The sequence below is a fragment of the Patiria miniata genome, unplaced genomic scaffold (assembly GCF_015706575.1).
Source record: "Patiria miniata isolate m_02_andy unplaced genomic scaffold, ASM1570657v1 HiC_scaffold_1, whole genome shotgun sequence".
NCBI classification, from domain to species: domain Eukaryota; kingdom Metazoa; phylum Echinodermata; class Asteroidea; order Valvatida; family Asterinidae; genus Patiria; species Patiria miniata.
In genome coordinates this window covers 18,275,831-18,302,170 of record NW_024037047.1, presented here as the reverse complement: position 1 = coordinate 18,302,170, position 26,340 = coordinate 18,275,831, and the positions used below count along the sequence as shown (strand labels likewise).

At 38.9% G+C, this 26,340-nt stretch overlaps 1 protein-coding gene across 2 annotated transcripts; it reads right to left on the bottom strand.

The window, feature by feature from the left end:
- Nucleotides 1-568: 568 nt before the first annotated feature.
- LOC119724245 (phosphatidylinositol-glycan-specific phospholipase D-like) lies at nt 569-25,445 on the bottom strand. 2 transcript variants are annotated; one of them, XM_038195213.1, is made up of 25 exons: nt 25,262-25,445; nt 24,335-24,390; nt 22,175-22,253; nt 21,216-21,313; nt 19,656-19,766; nt 18,719-18,767; nt 18,298-18,358; nt 17,066-17,173; nt 16,710-16,737; nt 16,247-16,386; nt 15,208-15,409; nt 14,829-14,968; nt 14,103-14,289; nt 13,562-13,672; nt 13,191-13,265; nt 12,448-12,604; nt 12,125-12,180; nt 11,820-11,920; nt 11,015-11,208; nt 10,440-10,664; nt 9,453-9,512; nt 8,712-8,824; nt 5,535-5,561; nt 3,034-3,081; nt 569-1,034 (listed from the first exon to the last, which is right to left on the bottom strand). In XM_038195213.1, the coding sequence occupies exons 1-25, from the start codon at nt 25,344-25,346 to the stop codon at nt 948-950; spliced, it is 2,598 nt and encodes an 865-aa protein (XP_038051141.1). In that variant the 5' UTR covers nt 25,347-25,445; the 3' UTR covers nt 569-947. The 2 variants fall into 2 exon arrangements, with proteins under 2 accessions (XP_038051141.1, XP_038051149.1); XM_038195221.1 differs by having other exon boundaries at nt 14,829-14,956.
- Between the last annotated feature and the right edge of the window lie 895 nt (nt 25,446-26,340).

The window sequence follows — 26,340 nt, the reverse complement described above, 5'->3', positions numbered from 1 at the left end:
CGCCTCATAACTCCGAAATTTCGGACTTATGAGGCGTCGGACTTATACGGCACCGTAGACGTTGGGGCCTGGTAGATGGCAATACTTAAACTGATGATAACTGCAGGTAGTCGGCAAAAATGTGGTCTAAAAAAACGGAACCCCAACATAGTATATCACTTGATACAATATCTTTACTTACAACCCTGCTTTGGCTAACAATAGGATTGACAAAATCCACTTTTCAAAATGATAGTTTTCAACTTTTAAACTGAGGTTTTATCGCTGGCGATGTTTGAATACAATTGTAACGACAATTCTTGAAATCGCACTTTTGTACGAAACAGATTTCAGGGTCATTTCGTTTAAACGGTGATATAATTTGAACGGATTGAGCGGTTGAAGTAATTTGTTTTTCTTCATCTAAAAGTAATTTTTAAATTGGCTTACCAGTCACAATTATTTTTGGCGCTATACACATTTTTAAAAATAATTATGAAGTATATTTCTTTGGGTTTGGGCTCTGCTTTAGACGAGCTGGTACGTGACGGTGACGTGCAACATTACAGGGCTACAAAATACAATATAGTACCTTCAAAAAATTGGTTCTATCATTTATTTCAGAGTTCTGTACATTTTTCTTTAAGTTTACAACAGATTATCTACTTTCCCTTTAATTACCAAATAAAACAACAATTGTAATAAATAATATATATATTTTGTTGACAGATGTCTATATTGAATTCACATTTGTAAATTGTCAGTTAATTTGTACAAAGTAAAGCACGATATTTGTAGAAAAATGGTGTAAATCTATGATGTTATTAAATGAGGGGAACTGAGATGGCATTTGGAATGTTTCATTGGCCCAACGATCAGGGGTAACAATAATATTAATGTAAAGCCCTTTGATCTTTGTGCAATATAAGTACCCGTAATTATTCTTCTTCTTATGAAGCCAAACCTCGTCAGTTGAAACCAGAGTAGACCAACACCGACCCAGCCAGCCGACCTCCCTTGCTACTTCTCGGGGCAGCTACAACCAAACTCGTCATCTGATTGGTCAATGAGAACACAAGGAGAGAGCCGTTTGTTTATGGTGGCAGACTGCCAGCATGGGCCAGGATTTCTTTTCCCTTACGTTATCGAAAGAAGGCGCCCTCTCCGCAAATATACTCATAGTCGGCTCTATGAAAAGAGTTATATCAATCACCAAAGGCGGCAGATTCATCGATTGGTTGGAAGTAGTCCTGATTTCTGATCAGTTGACCGAGTTAGAATACCAGTGAGGACTTGTTCGCATAGGCCTATAAATACAATTTCATCTTCCAAGTTTAAAAAATGTTGCAACCTGACGCCAATTTTTTCTTCATATATCATCTCAATGTAGGTCATTCATTACAAAAATGATAAGACATGAATCTGGGACTGAGAAACATTTCCAATTTTGTTAGGAAATACTTAGAAAATTGTCTTGACTCTCCATAGATTTTGTACACAATCGCGGAAGTGGCGTCAGGTCGCAACATTTTTTTCTTCCAAGTAACAGTGTGAAGAAAGAAATTTACATTTTCGACATGTAAAGCTGATGCTGGGTTTGTGTTGTCGACAACAAGGCATTTGATATGCATGGAATGGACCAATCAAAAGATTGCAAACGGATCGCGGAGTGCACAGCTCAGTTGGTGAAGGTATCATCTCCCCTAAATTGCTCAAACCTTACGCATAAGGTGCATAAGGGCAATTCCACGGTTACTCACGTTACATTTTCGTAAAGTGAGTAACCGATTTAGTGCGTCTTGTTTATCATACATAACACATTTTTCTGGATGTCATCATTCTTTGGTGCTTAGGTAGGTCTAGGTCTACTCTATCTACCATGTGAATGACAGTTATTAAACCTTTTCAGTAAGGTAATTACAGCCCAAGGAAACTCAAAAGTACATCAAAAATGTAACGTGAGTAACCGTGGAATTGCCCATAACAAGAAACCTGTTGAAATATAAGCACAGTGGGTACCCAGTACATTTCGAGAAACAGAGAAGCCATTGATTATGCACCATGTCTGGGGTAGAATCCGCTGTCAACGCACATGAGAAAGTTTCACCGCGGGCACACATTTGTTAAGATCACTTTCAATGTTTTTCGTTCAAACGACACCATTCCAGGCTGAATAATTTCACAGGTTATTTGGTACCATCTCTGTCTTCACTTTGAGAGAGTTTTTCTCATTAAAAATCGGTGGGTTCGTCACTATGGATGTTCCTACCTGCCTTATAAGGTTACAGGCCAGTAGATCGGTCTAAAATTGCCTACACCGGCCAAATCACGACTTGTATTTGAGCCTATTGTGAGCCATGAACTTGAGGGTTTGTAAAATATATGGGTGAAAGCCGTGCACAGGACTGTGAGCTTGTAGGCCCTATAGTTCAGTGCAATTTGGATGAAATTGGCCCCTAAAAGCGCTCTATTACTATGGAGTTTGGGCATCGTTTTTCAAAATGGCGTTTGGCTTCAGGACTATTTTACGGGGCGAAAAAAAGCGATCATCTCCGGATGCAAACTTCTCCTAAAAGTCATCAGTTAACCCCCCACAAAATGAAAAGAAAGTGAAAGATGATGGAATAAGCTTTAATTTGATGTGCGTCTCGAACACCTTTGAGAGTTGTGAGTATTTTTCCTGAATTTCTGAAGTGGGGGCATTGGGTCTGTGTCAGTTTATTTACTGGTCTGCAACCTTAAAGGCTTCAAAATCTTGGGAGTTATACAAGAACAGTGGCTTCTTGTAAACAGAATTATGAAACCTTGTGCTTAACACGCCTGCGCCACCACTTGTGTCGCTTGTAACACCCCATGTATGCGAAGGACCAGCTGCGCCGAGTATGTATACACTAGTACCGGGCAAATAAGAAGCCATAATTAAGGACACTGCAGGAAATTAATCACCTGCCCAGTCACGATGACCAGAATATCCTTGTTAACAGGTGGCTATACGAGGAATTCATTCGTGAGCTCATTAGGGGAGGATCCGGAGGGAAACTACTCGACACTTACCTTGCCATTTTTCCATGAAACCATTCGATGACCAAAACGACCACCAGACTGGCAAGAGACAAACAAGGAAACGCAAATAAAATAATGAGGTTCAAATAAATCAGGACACGAGACGAGTCATGCAGTGCAGCAGATTGGTGATAGGATTGGTCAGTTAGGCATGAAATTTGGCACGCAGAGTACGTCATGGGAAAGATTTCTGGCTATAGGGCCATCGCACATATGTCCTTTGAAAATAAAATATATCATAGAACAAATTTTCAAAATTTTCAAAATGGCAGCCATTGCATGTTAATACTGTACGATACTTTTTATTCAAAAGACAAATCTGCGATGGCCCTGTAACCAAGTATCTTTTCCATTAGGCCTACATACTCAGACCGTGTGCCACATGTCATGCTTTTATCATCAAATAAACAATTCCAATCTGCCTGACTATATGTTCTATCTGGTTTCCCAGGAAACCATTCAATGACCAAGGATGGGCAAATCCCTCGTTACAGACCACATTCAGGGCCTAAGACCATGAAGTTAAAGCATATGTAATAGATTGATAAAATCTAGCACAGGCTTTAATGTACAACACGACATGCTTAGTGTAGTGTTACCAAATTAATTAATGATATTATATGCAGTGAAAACAACCATTACACAGACGATTCAAAAGATGGATTTTTTTTGCGTCGGGGTGATGTAAATCAATTTTAAGTTTTGCCCTTCACCGACGTATAAACACTGTATACTCAGTGTGTTACCTCCCGAGTGAAAGTAAAAACATTCACTCGGTTGAACTCGAACCCACGACCTACTGCTTTCTAGTCACGCGCTCTGTATCATGTTACGCGATATGCGCCCGGCTGTTGTATTACAAAACACTGCATTCGAATCAACTAATCAAACCATTAAGTCTATATGATCTGGGAATGAAATGACGTAAAGGCGACTCCGATTGGCTGGCGCGCGGCTTGCATATATCTGCATGTCTAGATATATCAGACGTTATACAGGACTTGGCTCTGTGGATAACGGGTGACATACAGGGGTGTGAGTGACCACTGATAAAAATAGCTGAAAACAGCTGAAAAAGGCTTAAAAAAGCTGAACTTTGGAAATCTCCTATACTTTTGTACGCAGCAAGTAAGGGAAAACAGCTGAAATCCAAAACAAACAAAGCTGAAATCAGTATTAAAGCTGAGATTTTTACACCCCTGTACATAAAATACTAACTTTCAAATGAACGTTACGATGCAGCTTTCTAATAGCACGTCAAGGGAACAAAATGTGTGTTAACCCTAAGAAGATTACATTTGTGACCAGCTTTAACCATTTCGTGCAAGAAGATCTACAAACAACCCGTCTCTGAAGAGACGCTGTTTAATAGGAAATTAAATTGAAGCAGTATGGCTTGTAACGGTAGGGTTGTGATAATTTTAGATCCAATTACATTTCATTTCTCTAAGAGCTCGGAAATTTTAGCAATGCCCTTGAACATTGTTAGCATTTTTGTCAGAAAGCGCGCTCGAGAAAAGCAAGAAACACAAGTGTGTATTAAATAAAAAATCTTTAACTTGGATTGAACTAGAAAACATCTGATTCAAAGGATTCAAGATCTGTCGAGGAAATCAATTGTTCATCTTCACGAAATCCAAGAGGATTCGGCTGAAAAGCGTCTTAAAGAAAAGAGGCCCATAACCTTCAAGTTGTCGGTGTTTTGTTAATCTCAGGCGAAACCTAAGACCGCGCTGTCAATATGTAGTATTGTTACATTTCTACAGATTGACGACAAAAATGCAGTTATATTAGATTTTTCATTTATACTGCAAACTAATTCTGTGGTTTGAGAGATTTTCATGCCAATACAATGGTGCCAGGATTATATCAATTTTACAAAAGGCTTCTTTTGAAGAATGTAATCTTTACATCTTTTGACTGAAGACCTTTACCTACAGAGTTTGATTTCAAAACTCCAGCCTTGGTCGGTTCGCTAAAAGGCTGTAATTTCAGCTGATGCTTTTGTGAGGAATTGCCTCCTTCAAGTTTGGGACAATGTCCGTCAAAAAGATGATTGAATAGAATCAATGTGAGTGGAGAATGTAAGAAGGTTAATAAGATTGGAACAGACATTCAGCCCAGGGACTTTCAAGTGTTTTTATCCTGATTAATTTTGGGGGTTTACGAACAATTCTTTAAAAGTGGGGAGTGTGGCCTAGTGGGTAGGGTTTATGACTCGTGGTCCGAGGGTCGTGGGTTCGAATCCAGCTGCTGGCCATACGTTGTGTCCTTGGGCAAGCCACTTCATCCCCACTTGCCTCTCTACACCCAGGAGTATAAATGGGAACCGACATAAGCTGGGGAGTAACCTGCGATGGACTAGCATCCCATCCAGGGGGAATAGAATATTCTCAGTCGTTTCATGCTATTGAAACCGGAGATAAACGTCGGCCTGATGGGCCACATTGGCTCATGACAGACTTTAATACTTTACTACAAAAGATTCTTACCTCCGAAATTGATAATACTGCAATGGCCTGCAAACAAAAAGTGAACCAAATTTTTTTTTAGTCAACTTCTTGTATGAGAATATAATTACTGAAATTTCTGATCAAACTGACCTAGGCTTCTCAATTCAATAGAAAACATGCACTGACCATGAGTCCGTCACAACAAAAGGAACAAAACAAGGGAACAATCATATCCTTGGTAATAGTAAAATTACTAAAAGGTAACAATTTCATTGACTGTGCATAGGATAAAGGGCTCATTTGTACAGGGTGATTAAAAAAACCCGAAACCCAAATGTCGGGACTATTGTTTTATTGAAGTTCTTTATGTAGTACTTTCAAAATCTAGGGCATAAAAGCCCAATTCATAAGCTTTCTTTTAGTACAAGAATCATTCAAATCACTTATGTACTTTACAAGTTACGGAATTTTAAACACAACCACCGTTTTAAGATTCTGTCCACGGATCACAGAAAAAGGCGTGCGTTCTTTCAGCAAAACGAAAACACTTCACAAAGCTTATGAATTGGGCTTTCATATCCTTCATTTTAAAAATGCTACATGCAGAACTTCCCTAAAACAATGGTCCCAACATTTGGTGGTTTTTTTTACTCACCCTGTAGTATGAATTATCAATGAAGATAATTTATAAAAAATGCTTTGTTCTACTAAAAACTAAAAACTCTACCGATGTACTTAGCAATGTAAATGGCGCCACCAACGTCAAACAAGTCCGTCCCCCTAAATTCAAAAAATCCCATTTTTTTCCGCAGCCAAAAATTGTGGGCAACATTTTTTTGAAAAAAAAAAATCAACTAAAAAAAGAAAAAAGAAAAAAAAAAGAGCCCTCCCCCAAGCCAAATCCTGGGTGCGCCACTGAAATTTCAGTCAAATCTGTTATTGCATGACCAAGATCTGAAGAGGGGGGGGGGGGTTTGGATCCGCCCCCTTTCACTTTCCCAAGATGGCTACCATAATGAAGTTGGAAAAAATGCAAACTTTGTTTTTTGGATTCAGTAGATCATTATGTTTTCAAAAATGTATAATTTTGCTTATCTCCCCCCCCACAAAAAAAAAATTCCAAAGAAAATAAAATATGAACAGGACTGAAGAATAAGCCCGAGGACCTTAGCCATAGTCCTCAAAATGTTTTGTTGCACAAATCTTATGGTACATGTCAAGAAAAGTTTAAGTCTAAGGAGAGATGGGAACGGTACTGAATATGTTATGAATGTGTTAACGCTCTGTGTGTGACAAAGCCAGAATCGTGTGGTGATATGTACAGCATGTCAATACAAATGTAGCAGTCATTCCATAAATATTACAAATACTAGCATTCTCTTTTTGCAAAACTTATCTGAAGAGTCTGAAGGCATAGTAAATACCATACACACGCAAGTGTGTATTTGCCTGCAATCAGGGACCCCCTATTGTCCCTCTTTTGTTTGTACTTTTAACTTTTTAGGAAGACCTCCCATATGCTTTGTACATGATTGTAAATTGGGGACCTTCGGGAATTGGGGACCCTATTGTCCTCTATTGTTCAACGTCCCCTATTAAATGCAGAAACAAACTCAATGGTCTTTATCCCATCTCATTTGGTCACCCCAGTCCAGAGATACAGCTAATTAAATGAAAGGACTTGAATTCCAAGCTGGGCCACTTTTCAGATTATCTGGTATCTAATGAAAGGCATTCATATACCAAGAAGGTGTGTGAATGCCTTTCATTAGATAGCAGATAATCTGAAAAGCGGCCCAAACAGATTTTGAGAGTCTTCACCATTTTGCGGTTACTTTTAAACAAAAGGTCCAAATCACACAGAACAAAAATCCTGTCAAGGGTTAAGAAACACTTTATCATCTCATGGTAAATGAGTTTTCTCAGTCTTTTTTTGTTTCACTGTTACGTTTGTCGAGACATGCTTTATATGTGGTATCAAACAGGGTTACGATTGAAAAAGTTTTCAAACTTGCTCCTCAATAAAAGAAAATCATACATTGATGACTCTCCCCATATTTAGAAATTCCCGGTCTGAAAGCAATCCTTGACAATGAACTCTGAGTGACTTGACAGCAGATCTCACATTGCAAGGAGAAGAAATGAAGGTTCATTTCAAAATTGGATCTTTTATTCCTTCTTTGTTGTGCCATTTTTTCCCTGAGCCTTCACATTTTATTAAAATCCAATAAAATGGAAATGCATGACTGCCATTTACAACCCTTCCGCCAGCTTTGCAAGGATTCCCTAATTTAATTAAATTAAACAGTCACTTCACAAATCTTTCATACTTGTACTTGAAATCCAATTACAATTTTCCCTTTGAAAAACACCGACAATTGTGATCTAAGCATGCGAGATGGTCAGCTGGGCTGTAATTACACTACAGAACCTTGGAAAATGAAGAGTACAAGTATGATTTCAATTGCAATGGGACAAAAACTAGACTAAAAAAAGTCTAAAAGAAAAGAAAGGGATTCTAAACTTACTCCATCACAAATGAAAAAGACCTTTAATTTCTTAATTGGGGTAAGCGCTGTCGATATATCGATATAACTCGATTATTCAATATTATTTTGATATCGATACCACCGATAGCATTTCTAATCACATCGAAATATCAAAATTTAAAAAAAATTGAGGAATCATATCGAAAATGCGTCAGATTATTGGCAAAATAAATCCCCGTTTGTGCTTTTACTTTGTGTTTATCATTTGCTGAACAATGAAATATAACTTAGCAGCAACTTGTGCTTGTGACTCATCAAAATAAAAACACCTCAAAATGCCGAGCGGCGTCACATTGTGCTCTGGGTTTGCTTCTATTTGCGGCCTTCCCTATGCAAAAGTATAAAATAAAAAGCACCCATTCTGGACAAACTCTCTGTGCTGAGATTTGTTTTAAAAAGTCTGAGCAATATGCTGCAGAGAAAGCCGTGGAAATTTGGAAATTTAGATATCTGTTTTTGTGGTCTTTAACTTGAACATGGCATAATCAATATATCAAATATTCTCGATATTGGATTTCCAATATATCGCTTATTGAAAATGCTGATATCAATGGTGCTTAAATTTGTGCTTTGTGAAAGATAGGCTTTGAAAAAGATTTTGACAAAAGGACGTAAAACCTGAGAAGTGGATCTCAGATGAAGAAAAAAGACAAAGAAAATAGCCAACCTTATTGCCAGGGCATGGTTCGACCTCCTTGTGCAGGAGATTGCACTGTCTGGTGACATTCCCTCTGGGAAATGATTTGCTGCCTTTAAATACATACACTGCTCCTTGTTCACCTGGGGGAGGTAATACAAGAAATGTAATTGCATTTACAAGTTAAATATATTTTTCATATGTGTTAGAAAATGTTTTGTATAAATTTTAACAAATAAAACTTTCAGTTTAAATTTTGTAGAAGAATACTACATTTTTTTGAGAGAGAGAGGTGAGTGCTGCGGCCTCGTGGTTAAGGGCACTGGATTCGTGGTCTGCGGGTAAAGCTGCGGGTTGTTGGTTCGAGTCCAGCCTGGGGTTATGGTGCGTATGCCCTTGGGCAAGGCACTTTGTCACTCATTGCTTCTCTCCACCCAGGAGCAAATGGGAACCAGTGAGGGCAGAGATGGTTAAAGGGAACTGAGATGGTATTTGGAACGTTTAATTGGCCCAATGATCAGGGGTAATAATGATGTAAAGTGCTTTGATCTTTGTTAAAAGCGCCATATAAGAACCTGTTATTATTATTATTATTACACCCTATATACTTGTTGTAAAAAGCACTACTTACTAACATTTGAAAATAAAACAAGATATTTGTGATATTAAACAAAAGCGATTTTTCATTGTTTTTGAGAGAGAGAAAATAGATTATTAGTCCATTTACTTATGTAGCATAGAAATCTAATTCAAGAAGTCAGGATACTATACCTCCATAGAGTTCTTCAGTGATGTCATCAATCCGCAATGGAGCGCCAATTACTACATCGTCTGTTGAAACAACGAAGATACTGTCATATCATTACAATGCAGCAGCCGTTTATCTATTGGAGGCGTTTGGACACTATTAGACAATACATGGCGCTCTTCGAACAGTGCGGATAGACACAAAATTTTACCGACAGACAGCCGATCTTAGCGACAGGGCGACTAGTTTGCTAACAAAACACCTCTCCTCTAGCAATACATGTGGAGGTTTGTTTGCTGTAATGAGGCGCTAAATGTCGACTGAGAGAAATTAATGGCCACCTATTTCTACCGTACGCCCCGAGTGTTTCTCGTAGTTATACCATATTTGGGACAATCTAGCTGTAGTTCAAACAAAGTGTTTCCTTGACTTGACCAAAACAACAGATTGTATTATATTTCTGACAAGTCAATCACAAGTCCTTCACTGCCAAATCAAATGACAGTCTAATCACTAATAAAGGCATTCCTTTGACATTGTTTGTACCATCACTTGGAACCCTGTGATTTGACTAATGATGGGTTTCATTTGTGACGGACTTGATGACAACTGTAAAAATACTGCAAGTGAGATTTGCGCGATCCCCCTGGCATGCTGGCAGTATTTATACCGTCAGTTAGTAAGCACACTTTTAAGCTGACCAAACCAAAATCAACAATGACCTCACTTGATCCCTAGATAACATTTGACCTCATCTCAAGTCGTCTGAAGTCCCCTACCCAAAGATTATTGTCACCAAGTTTGGTTGAAATTGAAGACTGACTTTTCATATGACACACTAAACAGTTATCCTAACCAAAATGGAACACACACACGGAAGAAATACAACCGAAAGATCCCTCTTTCTTGGCTTAAAAGTCAGGGGGATCAGGATAAAAATGATTTGGACCGACTCAGACTCATTCAAAGCCAAGTTCGGACTCCAACATTTTCTACACAGCTTTTCTTACCAACTCCATCATTTGTGACGTCTTCCATCAGCAGACTGGCCCCAAACCGAGCCAAGCTCCGGTCTCCTTCAAGAAGAGCTAACATTTCAGATTCAGTCCTCGGTGCAAACTTGAAACTTCCAAGTTTCTTTTTAATGCCGTCTCCAGCGGATTTCAGACTGAGGAAGTTGACATTGCCAGCTTGGGTGAACGTTATGGGAACATCGATAATCTTGCCCTTGACATCTTAAGAAGATATAAGAAAAAGGAACAAAAAGAACACATGATGTTTTTCAAGTCTCTCCAAATCAAGTTGATTGTGAAGTGTAAATCTATGTTGAATTCCTTTGATAATTGTTTTTATTGAAAATGAGGCTCTTCCTCTACGCAAGGGAAGAAGCTTCGTGCAATGGCAAAATGATTACATTCAGTGACAGATGGAATATTCCACTCCACTCAACTTTGCCTTGTGGAATGGAACATCCATCTGTCATCTCGTGAAATTATTCTTACCATTGCACTCATAAACATTCCTCATTTGTATACTATCTAATCAGTGCAACTAAATACCCTACACAAACAGAAAAAGGACTCACTCGTAGTATCGGCTCCAACACCTAGAATGTCTTCGCCGTTGTCGTAAGGATCTCCAATTCCAAACGATGATCCCAGTTTTCCAAAGTTTTCCCTGCCTGTGATGTTCACCAGTGGTTGGGTCAAATCCAGAGTGTCGTACACCAAAAGCCGGCCCACACTTTGGATGTCGTTGGAAGAAAACGCACAAGTAGACCTAAAAACCAAAGAATCAAAAAAAGTTTACTGGCAATTTAGGTGGTGTTTGAAATAATCTTTACAATGGGTAAATCCTTGCGACATTTTGTAATTTGATAGGAGTGTGGCCTAGTGGTTTGGAATCGCAACTCGCGATCAGAGGGTCAGGGGTTCAAACCCAGCTGCTGGCCATACCTCCTTTCAGAGTATTAAGCTGGTTCCCACCCTACAATCAGTATCGATAATGTACGGACTGGGAGCCAGCCTACTCACAAGGCGAATAAGCTTGTACTCAAATTGTTTTTTTCAGAGGGTTGCAGACCGGAGGGCCGGAGGGTGAGGGGTTCGAATCCAGCTGCTGGCCCGATATCCTTGTTGGCTATGCTGGTCCCTGCCCCACAATTAGTATCGATATGTACAGACCAGGAACCAGCCTGCTTACAAAGCCTTTACTCAAAATCAAAACTTTTTTTCAGAGGGTGCAGATGCCCAAAAATGTCAAAAAGTTTTGGGTTTTTTTGGGTTGAAAATTTATTAAGAGAAAAAATTTAATGTGTTGAAGAGCACGGGAAAACAACTTCAAAGCAACTGTCTTTATGCAAATACAGAAGAGAATAAACAAGAACTTACTCAGCACAGATGCGAACCGCTGGCTGGGAGACTAGCAGCCATGACCCTTGACCTTGCATTTTTGCCTTCGTCACTAGGTCATATCCAAGCCAACCATATTGCTATGGAAACAGAAGAAAACAAAATGTCTTCAAATAATCAAAAAGCTCTGATCTATTTCAAACAATACGACATGTACAATTGTTTGAAACAGATCAGAGCTTTTAGGAGAAAGAAACGAAGTTAAAGATACACACAAAACCTTCTAAATCTAGAGACTTGTCAGATTCAAATCAAATTTCAAGATAATTCTGTTTAAATTTTACCTGATCTCCTTCGAGTAAAATTGTTCCTTCAGTCTCAATAGACAGAACTCTTCTCACTGTTTGAGAGAAAAATGGAAAAATAAGTTTCAGTGGGATTAAGCTGAAGTGAAAAATAATAACCTTGGTGGGGAAAGTTGAATATATCTGCACTTGCAAGCAGGCGGTTATGGGTTTGAGTCCAACCGAAGTAGCCCAAACACTGATGTGTCAGTTCCCTTTTTATCTTTTTATATGATCCATAATATGGCAACATTCACCAAAAAGGAGCATTATTGTGATGAAAGAAAGTTTTAATGCTTGTGCACTTAACTGTGCTTTCGTACCAGGTTTTGCCTTCTTGGAGTAAACGACCCACAATGCACCACTCTGTTGTTGACCTTGTCTAGTGGCAACGAATGGTGACCCGATGATGAGGTCACGGTAGCCATCATGGTTCAGGTCGGCCGTTGCTAAGGACCATCCAAGATTGCAGTATTTCAACTGAAATGAAATGACAGCTCATTACAAACTCTTCACAATGTCAACAATTTTAAAGTTGAATAAAGACTTCAGCGGGGTTTGAACCTGCGACCTCCGGATTGCCGTTCCAGTGTTCTACCAACTGAGCTATCCAGCCCTATGTTGGTGGTTCCTCATTTTGTCAATGTCTTTATTCAAGGGGTGCTAGTCAGAAGCCATAAACCTGTCTATGCCATGTAGCCAGGGATCACACCAAAGTCATGATGTCTATAAACCTGGGAAATAGCAAACAGCAATCCAGACGTCGCAGGTTCAAATTTTGTTCACCGTTTAAAAATTACTATAATGCACCTAGTCTGTTTCCCTTCGTCTTTTATTAAAATATTTAACAATGCCTTCGCATTTGACAATAAAATCCTGGAGTTTTGTTTAATTTTGTTTTACAAAGTTACTAGTATAGTTGACTTAGTTTAAGTTGGAAGTTCATATTAACTTTCCCCCTTGCAATTTAGGTGTCCTTTCAGAGACTTTAGCACTTGCAAGTTGGCAGACGTTGAAGAAATCAGGAAAGGATATAAAAAAAAAATGCCAAAATTATTTAGCTCACCTTGCACGTAATTGTGAAGCTTGGCGTAGGGGGGAACACTCCTGCAGACTTGGCTAAATACACGTACACCGCACCCTAGTTCAGAAATTGACACAAAAAGTACAAGAAAATATACTAAGCTAATTGAAAACGTCTCTCAAAAATTAAAACTTAAATATTGAAACACAAGCACCAGTCATATTTCCTGCGTCCACTCACATATTTAATTAAAATTCATTTGAAAGATAGTATGTTTTATTTTACCAAAAGTTTTGGTAAGGGTTTTGGGCATCTAGATCAACAGATCAACACTAAAGAATATTTGTCCTGGGTAGGAGTTAGAAGGTGAATTTTTTTTAACCATGTGAATGATAACTATATCAAGTACTTACTGTATAGTTAAGACTTGCTGAGCCAGTAGAGGGCGCACTAACAGCAAGATCTGGCAAGCCGTCTTGGTTAAAGTCAAGAACTGCGACAGCGGTCCCAAAGTGACCATTCTTCTGTAGAATTCAACAAATATATTAACTCATAAAAATACAGGAAAACTTAAAATAGATAGGATTATAGAACAAGGAATTAATTTCAGAAAAAAGACTTGAACTCCAAATGGAACAAAATCACATATTAGAAAAATACCCAAGAAAGGAATTTTTTTCTGCATTCACATTTGGAAAGAGTAAAATAGGACACAACCCTTAAAACATTGCTATCGAAACTGATGATGTTGATAACTTGACGCAAAATTTTGATATCTGTGGTAGAGAACAAGTTTAATTTGAATTTCATCCTTTTTTAAATGCATACATTCTTTAAAAAAATCAAAAAGTTAAAATAATACAGCAGAACTTCCTGCCAGTTGGTGAAATATAAAAAGGAAAAATTAGGAAGACGTGCCAGAAAACCAAATTAATGTAAGCTTGCAAAACTTACCTTGTCTGTTACCGACAGTGTCAAATTTGCAGAAGTGTCGATGTCAAGTTGTTCTGGTAGGCTTTCTTCTCGACCAAACACAATAAATACTCGTCCATTTTGTGGGTTACCAGTGATGCCATAGCCCGGTGCCCCGATTATCAGATCATCTATCTTGTCTACGTTAACGTCGGCTGTGACAAGCGACCTGGACACAGACACAGGAAAAACACAAAATCATGCAAAAAATATTGTCAAAAGTAGTTTAGAACAAAGCAGAGCAACTTTGTCGGTCACCTGTAGTTGAACTTACTGTTGTTTAACCCCTTAAAACCGTGAATGCGCATTTGTGACATCAGGGCAAGTTTTCGTGGTTCGAATTTGCAAAAATTTAACACATTTCAACTCCGGCGAATTTCGCAGCAAATGTTTTGTGACGTCAAATTCGCATTGCATTCACATTCGCATGAAGTATGAACCAGACTTTACTCCCTATACTGCCAAAACTGACCAAGTACGGTATGGTATATCAGGAAATAAATACAATGTAATACAATGTAGTACAATGTAATACAATGTAATACAATGTAATACAATGTAATACAATGTAGTACAGGTGCTAAAAATAGTTTTACAAGTCCCACATAAAGAGCTAGGTAAATGATGGGCTCTACCTTCCTCAATCCTGCACAAATAAAAAATATTGAAGTGAGGGTTAAGGTTGGAGTCAATTCAAATCAGGCTTACCATCCCAGATGTGCGTAGGAATTTCTTGTTGTGAATGTGGACTTGAGATACGATGAGGAATGAGCGCTGTCTGACTTTGATCTTGACTGAGTTGCTTTCAACGCTGCGGTTCTCTTCTTGTGGAGCATCTGAATTTTTTTCTGCAATATTAAAAACCCAAAAGAGTATCTTTAAATGCACACAGGATCATTTGCTTTTTATGCATGTCATTTGTTTCAAATAATAACACCACTCAAAACCCAAAGAAGAATGTTCAAAGCTGTTGAAGTTTCAACTTGTAACCAGAATAATAGCCACATAACAGCTAAAAGTACACGATCTTGTATGTGTGGCTCATCCGTCACTTTTTTGAGAAAGACACTGAAAAAAGTCGACTCACCTTCAGCTTTTCAGACGGCGAGAAGTACACGCCTCTTCCAGTCTGCTGCTTATCAACAAGGTCAGGGGTCAAACCATGAAGGTCAACGTTGATGTGAAGTCCTGAGAGTTTTGAAACGTCTGGATCGGACTTCGGCATTGTGGCTGCCGTGGATGTGCCATTACAGTTGATGTATATGGGATTTCTGGGCAGACTGCACACACTGTATTTGTTGGACAAAAAGTGTGTTGAGCAAATTAGGCTTATAATCTACAGGATCTTGACAACATTGAAGAAGATGCTGAGGGACTTGCATTGGACTTAATTGCAACATCTCTGTCGCATTTCTAGATGAACAGTGATGAATGATCCTTGGTCACTGTTTACCCTGTTCTGATCTGACTTGCAATCTGTCTTTAGAAAGAATCGTGATTTGACGTGATTGATTTGTGATAAATGACTTGTAATAACTTAGAATGACTTGTAAATGGCGTTTGATTTTGTGATTAAAATGCGAGTGTCTTTTGATGTGACTTGTGATTGACTTTTGAGGACAGTTACAACTTAAGATTGAATTTATGGACGTGTGCAGACTTATGACTGACTTGCGATTGACTGGTGACTGACTTGATTGACTTGTGATTGAATGATCTGTGACCGACTTGTGACTGACTTATGATTGACTTGTGATTGACTTGTGACTGACTTGTGATTGATTTGTGATTGACTTGTGATTGACTTGTGACTGACTTGTGACTGACTTGTAATTGACTTGTGATTGACTTGTTTTTGACTTGTGATTGACTTGCGACTGAATTGTTATCGCCTAGTGATTGACTTGTGATGGACTTGTGATGGACTTGTGATAGACTTGTGATTGTCTTGCGATGGACTTGTGATGGACTTGTGATGGACTTGTGAGTGTCTTGTGATGGACTTGTGATGGACTTGTGATAGACTTGTGATTGTCTTGCGATGGACTTGTGATGGACTTGTGATGGACTTGTGAGTGTCTTGTGATGGACTTGTGATGGACTACAACTCCAGTCACAATTCTCACCTTGTGCCTTTGTCTAGCATGTAGATTGCTTCATGCCACACGTTGGTGGTCCATGTCGCCATGTCATCCAGACCTCCCAGGAAATAGGACTGAAATTGCTCTTCCATGAACGGGGACTTTGCTGCATAATCTGGAAACAACTGTAATAAAAAGCCAAGAATTCATAATAATAATAATAATAATAGCAAACATTTATACCGCGCTTAATACTACATTTCTAAGCGCTATTTGATGCTTGGAAGTTGCGTTGGGGTGATGTTATGTCAATATTGGGTTTTGCCCTTCCCCATACTCAAGTGTTGTCCCGAGTGAAGTGAGAAGTAATTCACAAACTAATCTGGTGGGATTCGAACCCATGACTTCCAGCTTACTACGACCTCCTGCTTGGAACCAGCCAGCTGAGCCTGGCAGGCTTGGTGGTCAAGTGGTGAGACGTGAGGATAAAATGTTTTGGGTTTCTTACCTTAGAAATAGCAAGCTTCTCACCAAGTCTGTAAAAAAATAAAAATTTACCTGAGATTTAAAGGTGTTTATCACAGTTTTGATGAACAAATGTGAAATGGAAAACTGTTTTCAAACTTTATGAAAATATATAACTAACTTTTTAAACAAAATGATACTCTTTCAACATTTCTAAGCCAAAATTTGAAAAAGAACATGCAACTCAATTGAACTAGCAATATGAAATGCTACATTTGTTTTTATAATTTTTTTTGTTAACCTCCTCAAATTGGGTCCATGTTATTTTGGGACTTTACAAATTTATGCTTTGATATTGTCTTTGAAAATTGGAAGACTTGGTAACGTTGAAAGTCCAACCTTTCTAGGAATAAGAGCGCGGTGCATTCTTCAATGAGGCTACTGTTGACTCTCTCTCGTCCGTACAGATCCTTGTAGATTCCAACAAGATCTTTGGTAGGTATGTACCTACAAACGATTATAAACAAATTCTAAAATTTCAAAAAAGTTTTACTCCCTTTTGTCTCCTGTCATCACTTTCAACAAGTGAGCCAATTTGCTGGTTTTCCTCTTTGAAAAGGACATTAAGGGAAGCTTTAAGAATTATTTCAACACATCTGTGTAGTTACATAATTGAACTTTATAAACTTCATTGTATTTTGATACAAGATAATACCGCCCTATTTTGTTTTAATATCTCATGCTTATAAATAAACCATGGTTAAATATAAACCAGTTTCTCATCCCTGCCCGCTTCTTTTGTCCCGCCCATCTCCTTTTTAAATTTTTATTTTTAAATTCATACATTTGCTATTTGTTTTGTACACATTGTCAATTTATTGTATTTTTTATTTGATTTCAACAAAAATGAAGTGAAAACTAGAAAGGGTGATGGCTCCTTTGGACACAATTTTGTATCATTTTCAACAACCAATTTGGTGGCAACTCTGATATTGATCCTGATGCAAACTTTTTCTCTGACATACACAATCACCCATCTGACTACTTATTCTGTGATCAGTTTAATGCAATGTGTGACAAAGATGTTAAACAAAGCAAGTTCTCTATACTGCTCAAACCGCCCAAGCACTCTATGATAATGGATTTGATCAAGAAGTATATTTGCAATGTAAATTACTAAACTACAGTTTTATAAAAGGGTTACAAATTTACAAAGACTTGGTATGACCTTAAATTATAGACTCATTCGGTGACAGCCATTTTCTGCGGTGGCACCAGGCTCGCGCGAGTCGCGCTAAGGTAGTACGCACATAGTCCGGGCTCCTTCAACCAATAGGTTATCAAAATGTGAGAACGCCTTGTCTTTGAGACCACGTGGGGCATGCGCGTGAGCGTGGCACCTCTGTAAAAATGGCTTCTAATTTTGTTCTGCGAATTACAGGAAGGTACAGCTGGCATATCAATCACCTCCAGTCACAGCACAGCTACATGTGTATGTCAAACTAACAAAAGGACTGTAAACAGTTAGAAACAGTCACTTGATTGATTTTGACTGCTATGATGGGTAGATGAATGTGGCAGCCAGAGAGGGAGGGTTTCTAATGAATCACTTTTCTGACAAGCTTTCTTACCAATCTGAAAGACTGTCAATGTATGATAGATCAAACTCAAATGTCGCCACTATATCCCCACCTATCAAAAACAAAGAAAGACATTTTCAAATAAACCATTAAGCGAAACTGACTAGGTGCATTGTAATTGTATTTTTTTAAAAATAGAACCAAGAAATTGACTGGAGCGGGGTTTGAACCTGTGACCCCCGGATTGCCATTCCAGTGCTCTACCAACTGAGCTATCCAGCCCTATCTTTGACAATGTTTTTGAAAAAGGAAAGAAAAAGAAACTCTCAGTATGGATAAAAAGGAAAAGGAACCTTTTTCTAGGCGGGAGGGTACTCATATTATTAAAGGTAAACACTGAAAAGTTTAAAACATTCTCAAGAATTTTGTTGGTTATCTGTGAACGGAACTAAAATCAAAACATTGAACTCACCAATATCTCCAACACTGTGTGCATCGTCAAAGCTACCATGAAAATTCACCTGCAAATAATTTATTTAGAGTAGAAAGATTTGATTAAAAATTTCTTGCCCCGTCAAAACGAAACTTTTGCACGACCAAAAGTTGGAAGAAAGAAAAACTTGTACAGATAAACAGCGATGTATAATGCATTTGGGCATTTTTCTGCAGCAGCTCAAGATGAGCCCAATTTAGTCTCTACCTTCACAGGTACCAATTTACACTCCTGGGTGGAGAGAGGCAATTGTAGTAAAGTGTCTTGCCCAAGAACACAAGCACCATGTCCCCCGCCAGGAATGGAACCCACGTACCACGGCACCTGAGTCGAACACGTAACCATTGGACCACAGCACCCCACAATGATCCCACAATAGTAATGGTTCACTGTGGCAGATCTGAAAACTATGACTTCTTTCACTCTTTGCTTTGATGTTTTGGCCGTTGCTATCTCTTCATGGCCTTCCAATTGGTGATATTTGAGCTCTTTGGGATATAAGAGGTCGAATTCTGCAATTTAATCGATGAGTGGCCTATTTCTGTGCAAAGATCCATATATACTTAGTTCATTTTAATATACCAATAGTTGTTAACATATTTTTATTAAATACATTTCTGGAAAATAAATTCCAAGGGTCCTTCACAGGCATTGTAGCTTGGAACACATCAAGAAACGTAGAGAGGGGATATTAAAGAAGTGCTCATTTAAAAAAAAAAAATGAGGTTGGAGGAAAACCCCAGAATGATAGTACATAGAAAACCCATGGAACTAGACAGGGACTGAAAAACCAATCCGCATGTTGGCCTAGGGGGATTCGAACCCGGTTCAGCGGTGGAAGGCAAGGAAAGTACCACTTTGCCAACCTGACTCCCCTAACTTCCAAAATCTTTGGATGAGAGTTTCTTTGACTTACATCTCCCATAGTTCTCAGGAATCCTTGGTCGATGCCCAGACTGTGCCAGGACACATCAGCGACTTGATGTGAGGCAAAACCAAGCATGAAGACCACTAACTTCTCTGTCTCCTGCAAAATACAAATAAAAAAGACAGAATGTTAAAATTTTTTTGTTGTTGCTTACATGTAAGTTCAAGAGGATAAAGGGTTCTCTCACGACCCCGCCTATATCCGAGCTAGTACCAGAAACTCAGTGTCGCCATTGCAGTAGGCAAAGATTGTATAGGGCTGCGTGCAGTAGGTAGTAGGCAAGCCTTCAAAGCTGTGATAGATGGCAGAAACCGTGAGCAAAACACAGAGTTGACAACGCCTGCTGATTCTGCACCATTATGACAACCACACACGACACAGGTAGTGAACATTATGCAATTTGATAAAGAAGTTGTGGTTAGTTTACGTGAAAATAAGCCCTACTGTCTTGTTTACAATGCATGATATGGTTACTAACCAAACGCTTGCTTACTGCAATGGTGGCCAATCATGGGGAAACCCGGATGGTTGCATGGCACTTTGACGTCAGACGATCAAAACCTACAGTGGAAACACTCTCTAAGGGAGTTTAACCTTGACGCTAACCTGCCCCCAATGTTTACATATTAACCAGGTAATTTTAGAGGATTTTGTAGGATAGAAGAAGGCAGAGCCCAGCTACAATTGTTCTGAGTGGATTGGATGGGCCTGAAAGTTGAAGTACAACAAAGGAGTCAAAATTATTGTGCTCATGCAGTTAAAAATAAAAAAAAAGGTTTTAAAAAGTCCAGTTTCTGATCCCCGTCTGCCTCCTTTTCCCACCTGCCTTCCCTTTTTTTTTTTAAATCATACAATATATTTCGTCTTATTATTTGTTATCAGCGAAATTGTAATGTATGCAAGTTGGAAATCTGGTACAAAGGGGTGAAGGCTCCCATGGACATAGTCTTGGCCCAAGACGCTAGTCATCAATAGTGGATCCTGCATAGTGCGCCCTCTAATGGCGCAATTAGACCAGCAGGCCTACTCGCACTAACGTCTTGGCCATTTTGAACCAGCGGTTTAACTTCTTCTTTATTTTCTCCCTTGGCTTTCCAAGGGAACCAATCAGCGATCGAGAAATGGTTCAATGGCTCGCCCAACGGTTGTAAACATATGGGCTATACGTGCAGTGATCAAGTATCAAAGCTAATTATGCAAGCCCTGCGGCCAATGGGAACTGCCATTTTGTTAGAATTTATGCAGACTGTCCTATTTACATAAAATGGCCCCGCCCCCATTGCTACGAAATGACCAAGACGTTAGTGAGAGAAAGTAAAAAATCCATTATGCAAGGGTGCTACAGAACAAATTGGAACTATCGCTCTTGACTACTGAAATCTTGGGTCAAGACTACCGTGGACACAAAAGTATTAGCAAAAGAGTCAAGAAAATGGAAGAATCCATTCGTCATCTTGGAAAATCCAGCATCTTAGGGGTAAAAAACACCTGTCTTCTTCCTTTAAAAAAAAAACTCAGACGAGAAACTATTTTTTTATTTGGCCTTACCTTGTCCCATGGCTTAGGATAGACCCTCCTGATGTAGTTGATTGTTGCGTTGAGGAAAGGCACCCAGTGAGTGTCCTCCGATACCTGGTGAAATTTACCTGACAGAAAAAAATATCAAGAAGTCAAAAAAAAATTTCAAACAGTCATAGCTAAACTTCGTAACACATGGGTAGACATTTCAGCAGTGCCTTGTTTACGAGCGAAACAAGCCTTTATTTTTTATGTTCTTGTGAGAGAAAAAATCAAAAGCTAGTTTGGGTGAAAACTCAAACACCCCGACACAAAATTTTCACCAAATGCCGCTGACAGCAAACCTTGTCAGGTTTAAACAGGCCAGCGAACTCTGGCAAATTTAGCAGCTGAAGAGATGGCCAGAGTAGAAGTTCTAGAAATCCACTTTTCTTCAGAGAGTTCTGGTTAAACATACATGTATCATCATCATCAGCGTTTAGAGTCCATTTGTCCCACTTTGTGGGGTTGGACATTTCATTTCCTTAATGGCTGCTCTCCAAGCTTTCCTGTCTGTGGGGTCCATGTGAGTGATACCAGATGTTTTGGCATCTTCTTCTACAGTTTCCCTCCAGGTTTTTCTGGGTCTCCCACGAGGCCTTCTTCCGGTGACTCAAAAATTTAAAGCTCTCTGGAGCCAGTGTGTTGCCTCTCTCCTAGCCACATGTCCATACCATCTAAGCCTGTTAATCCTCATAACCCCTGCTACCCCCATCAGGCCCACTGACTGAAGGAGGACTTCATTCCTCGTTCTTTCATGTAGTGATGTCCTGCACATCCACCTCACCATCCTCATCTCAACCTTTTCCAAGCGCTGTACACTAGACGATTTCATTGCCCATGTTTCGCTCCCGTATGTCATGCATTTTCTCACACATGCATCATACACCTTCCCTTTCACTCTTAGAGGGGTCACCCTTGAGGTATGACTACCTTGACCTTTGACCTACCTCCTTCGCATATATTGGGGTAGAAAGCGTCAGGGTACGGGTTGCCTCCCTGGAACGCATCTTGGTTGTCAAGAATCAGCTGAATAGTGGGCAGAACAGAAACAAAATCTGACAAAGCTATTTGTTTTTTGAGTATAGTTGTGCACATTGTTTGCATAAACACGCCACCAACACCCAAGTGTGTATGCCTGCAATCGGGGACCCCCTATTGTCCCTCTTTTGTTTGTAAACTTTTTAGGAAGACCACCCATATGTTTTGTACATATCGCCAAATTGGGGACCTTCAGGAATAGGGGCCCCTATTGTCCTCTATTGTTCAACGTCCCCTATTGAATGCAGAAACAAACTCAGGACTGAAAGTGTCGCAAACCACACCTTCCATGTTCATGATTCTTGTCAGCCAATTATTTTATGTTGCATTCCGCAATGAGAGGTTCTGCTGAATATGAACAACAAATCGGTCACACATTTTTTTTTGGATTTGCATGAATAGGCCCTATCCTCATTTTTCCTTAAAATTGGTAGAGTCATGCAAGTTGGCCTTTCAGAACCAACAGATGTCTCAGTCCTTCTGATTTGAGGCATGCAATCGCACCCCCACGCCATCGCACACCTAAAAGCTTCCCGAGAAGTGTGAATAATTGCACGCCTGAATTTCCGTGGACCACAGAATCACATATAGAAAATTACACACCTAGAAAAACCACACGCCTAGAATATTCAAGGTGTGCTTTTTCCACACGCCTGTGATTATCAAATCAAAAGGACTGATGTCTATTTTGAAGATACTTAGGATAGCAATCATTTCTGGTGAGTGTATCGTACTAGTCGGTACTATCATTGATGTAATTGGTTTTTGGGGTTTTTTTTCAATTAAAAACCTGCGATAGATTTTTAATTGTGAAATAGAACATCTGAGCTACATTATAATGAAAGACAAATATGTCGATGAAATAGGGCATGTAGGGTTGTCGTTTTCGAATAATTTAGTATTCGATTACTCGAAACTGTGTTGGACCGAATATTCACATATATTGGAAACTGCCAGCTGCAACTGAGAGCTGCACAGCATCATACTAGTTTCACCAAGAGTGTGTCTGTTAAAGGGAATGTACATCATTGGATTTTGCTGTAATTTTCAGAAATGAACTATTTGAGGGGTTAGTATAATAGATCAAATATTGTTACACTGACATGTTTGAAGTTTTGTGTTCGAAAATGGTGGAAAAACCAAGAAAAACCAAAATTTTCAAGTAGTCTGGTTCCCTGACTCCACAAAAGATGAAATGAATCAATTTATAGATGCGCGAAAATTGTAAGGTAAGGAAACCAGTCTAGCTGGCCTGCACCCGTTCATGAACATGTAACCAATAGCAAACAAAATTTGGACTGGAAAAAAATGGTAAATTTGGAGCAGTAGTTGAAAAATAGTTAGGTTTTTCCAACGGTGGTCGGCCGACCACCGTTGGAAATTTATACAAAATACCACTTTTCTTGAAATGACTTCAAACCAGGTGCCATAATTTTACAGGATGCTTTAGACTGTCATTTACCAACATCCTAGTAAGCTATTTCGTAAAAATTTGGTAGTTCTGTTTTCTAATGTTTGCAAATGTTGTATATTCCCTTTAAAGTTTGCGTCATCGATCGATATGGTACGCTGGGGTGTTTTGCAGTACATATTTTATAACTGTAAAAGGGCTTTAACCTGTTAAAAGGAAGCGAATAATGAACCACTGTCAACAAAAAAGTGGCACCTGACAATAAAGCGCCGCAACTTTACGATAAAATAACATCACAGTTGTGTGCGTACGTGCGTAGTTTTCTTTTCTTTGAATATTCAAACCGGCAAACAGCTATTCAAATATTTGGTTGATGATCGACTATTCGGTATACATGTACATGTATCAGGACAGCCCTACAAAGAAGATGGAAAGATATCCATATACGAAGTTCACTCAACACCCTGTGTACACACCCTATGAGATTGGACTGAAAAATTCTAAGTGTTTTCTAAGAAAATGCTTGTATTTTCTCACTGCTCAAATTGACTTTGATGACATGAAATTGCTATTTCGGGGCTTGTTAGTCAATACAGAGGAAATTAGTGAACTTCGTATATGGAAATCTTTCCAAGAAGATGAATGAGAATGTCCCCACCTTTTTGTAATCCACGCCTCCTGTTTGATCTTCAAAATATTCCGTTGCTCTGTGCCCTATCATGAAGTAAAAGAGAATATTAAAACTAAGTATTCATTAATTAACATGAAACACAACTTGGTGGGTTTAGACCCACAAGTATTAGCCCAAGTAAAAAAATAAACCAGTTTCTCAGTCCTGCCCGCTTCCTTTTTTACCGCCTGCCTCCTCTTTTTTTTTCTTTTTAAATTCCCACATTTGCTATGTTTTAACTGCTGCCTTTTTATTTGTTTCCAACAAAATTGAAACTATGTAGAAAGGGTAATGGCTCCTTTGGACACAATAGAGTATCAGCAAAAGTGTCGAGAAAATGGAAGAAGCCATCCACCATCTAGGAAAATGCACCATTTTTGGAAAAAAACAAACAATGCCCGCTTCCTTCATTTTTTAAAAAAGCCTGCATAAGAAACAATTTAATTTTTTTACCCACTCCATGCAGCTGCAGCAAATACATTAAAAATATGAAATTGGCACAATAATAAGTTCACTGTAACACTTTGGCAATTAGGAGTAAGAGTAAGTTATATCATGTTTCTCTTGCCAACAAAGTGACACTGGAAATTGTCAAAGTTAAAAAAAAAAAATTTGGCAAGGTTTCTCAGTACATGATCTTATTAAAATAAGGAAACTGAATTCTACAAATATGTAAACACACCTGTATCAACATGGAACTTTACTTGAATGTCTAGACATAACTCTCTCCCCACTCCTAGATCCTCCTGCTTAAAATAACAACAAATTGCCCCCCCCCCTTCACCCGACTGCCCGACTCCGCCCATTAATCCCAATCACGCCAGTACAATCCGATTGTATAGTGTGGTACGGCCAGTAGACTCACGTGATAATGTATGGGCCAAATATAGACAATAACAAAACAAAACTCCTCACCTATTTCGATGTGTGTGGTGGTGCCGCAGCCTCTGACGACCCCTAGATTAATTCCAAACAAAATGGTGACAAATAGAAGCGCCATGACTTGTATAAGTTGCAATGAATCTCGGAAAGACAGCTCACAGAACTCGTTTGTACAGTGCGGCCGCGCGTAGGATGGAGACGTGGTGGCTTGGTGGCATACATGTAATTGTGAAGGGACTGGGAACAAGACTATTTTTGTTGTGTCAGGTGACTAGTTTATCACGTGTCACAACTTGTAATCACCAGACGGCTGTTTACGCATTAGGGCGGATCCCATATACAGCTCTATGGGGGGGGGGGGGGGTCAGTTACGTTTTTGAGAAAAAATATATATAAGATATATAATCTTAAGATGCGACGTCATGTATTGAACATCACAGATTAATTACATCATAAAACGTTATTTCATCTTTCCGGTTTTGTTTTGTTCACATCTGAAGCTAAAATCTCTTCTGCCCCTCTGCACTTAAATTGAAAAAAAAAACACACAAAAAGATCGAGAACGAAAAACGAATTTTAAAGGTAATTTGTTATCACTTTTATTATGTCAATACCTTTAAATTAACATTGGTCAGCGACAGGCTATACATTTGCGTCAGAACTTAAGATAATAGGAAACGAAGCCAATCAAATGTAATGGTTTCTTAAGAGTCTCTTAATTATGTCGGCCATTTTTTTTGGGGGGGGGGACAAAACAAATCCGAAGAGCAAAAAAAAAGAAAAAAAAGAAAAAGGAAGCTCGACCTAAAGAAAAGCCCAGTCTAAGGTCCCTCCCGGCATGATGAGATTGAGGTCCATAAAGTACGTTTATCTGATGCCTATTAGGGCCTTCCCCGCGCTCTTTCGGTTGACATAATTATAGGATCATTATTTTGCTTAAATTTCATTTTCAAAATAACACCACTCAAAAATCAAAGAAGAATGTTCAAAACTTAACCTGTTGAATTTTCAACTCAATGGATATTACACTTTTCCAGAAAACTGTAAAAAAAAAAAGCATGGCATGCTTTTTTACTGTTTTCTGGAAAAGTGAAATATTCATTGAGTTGAAA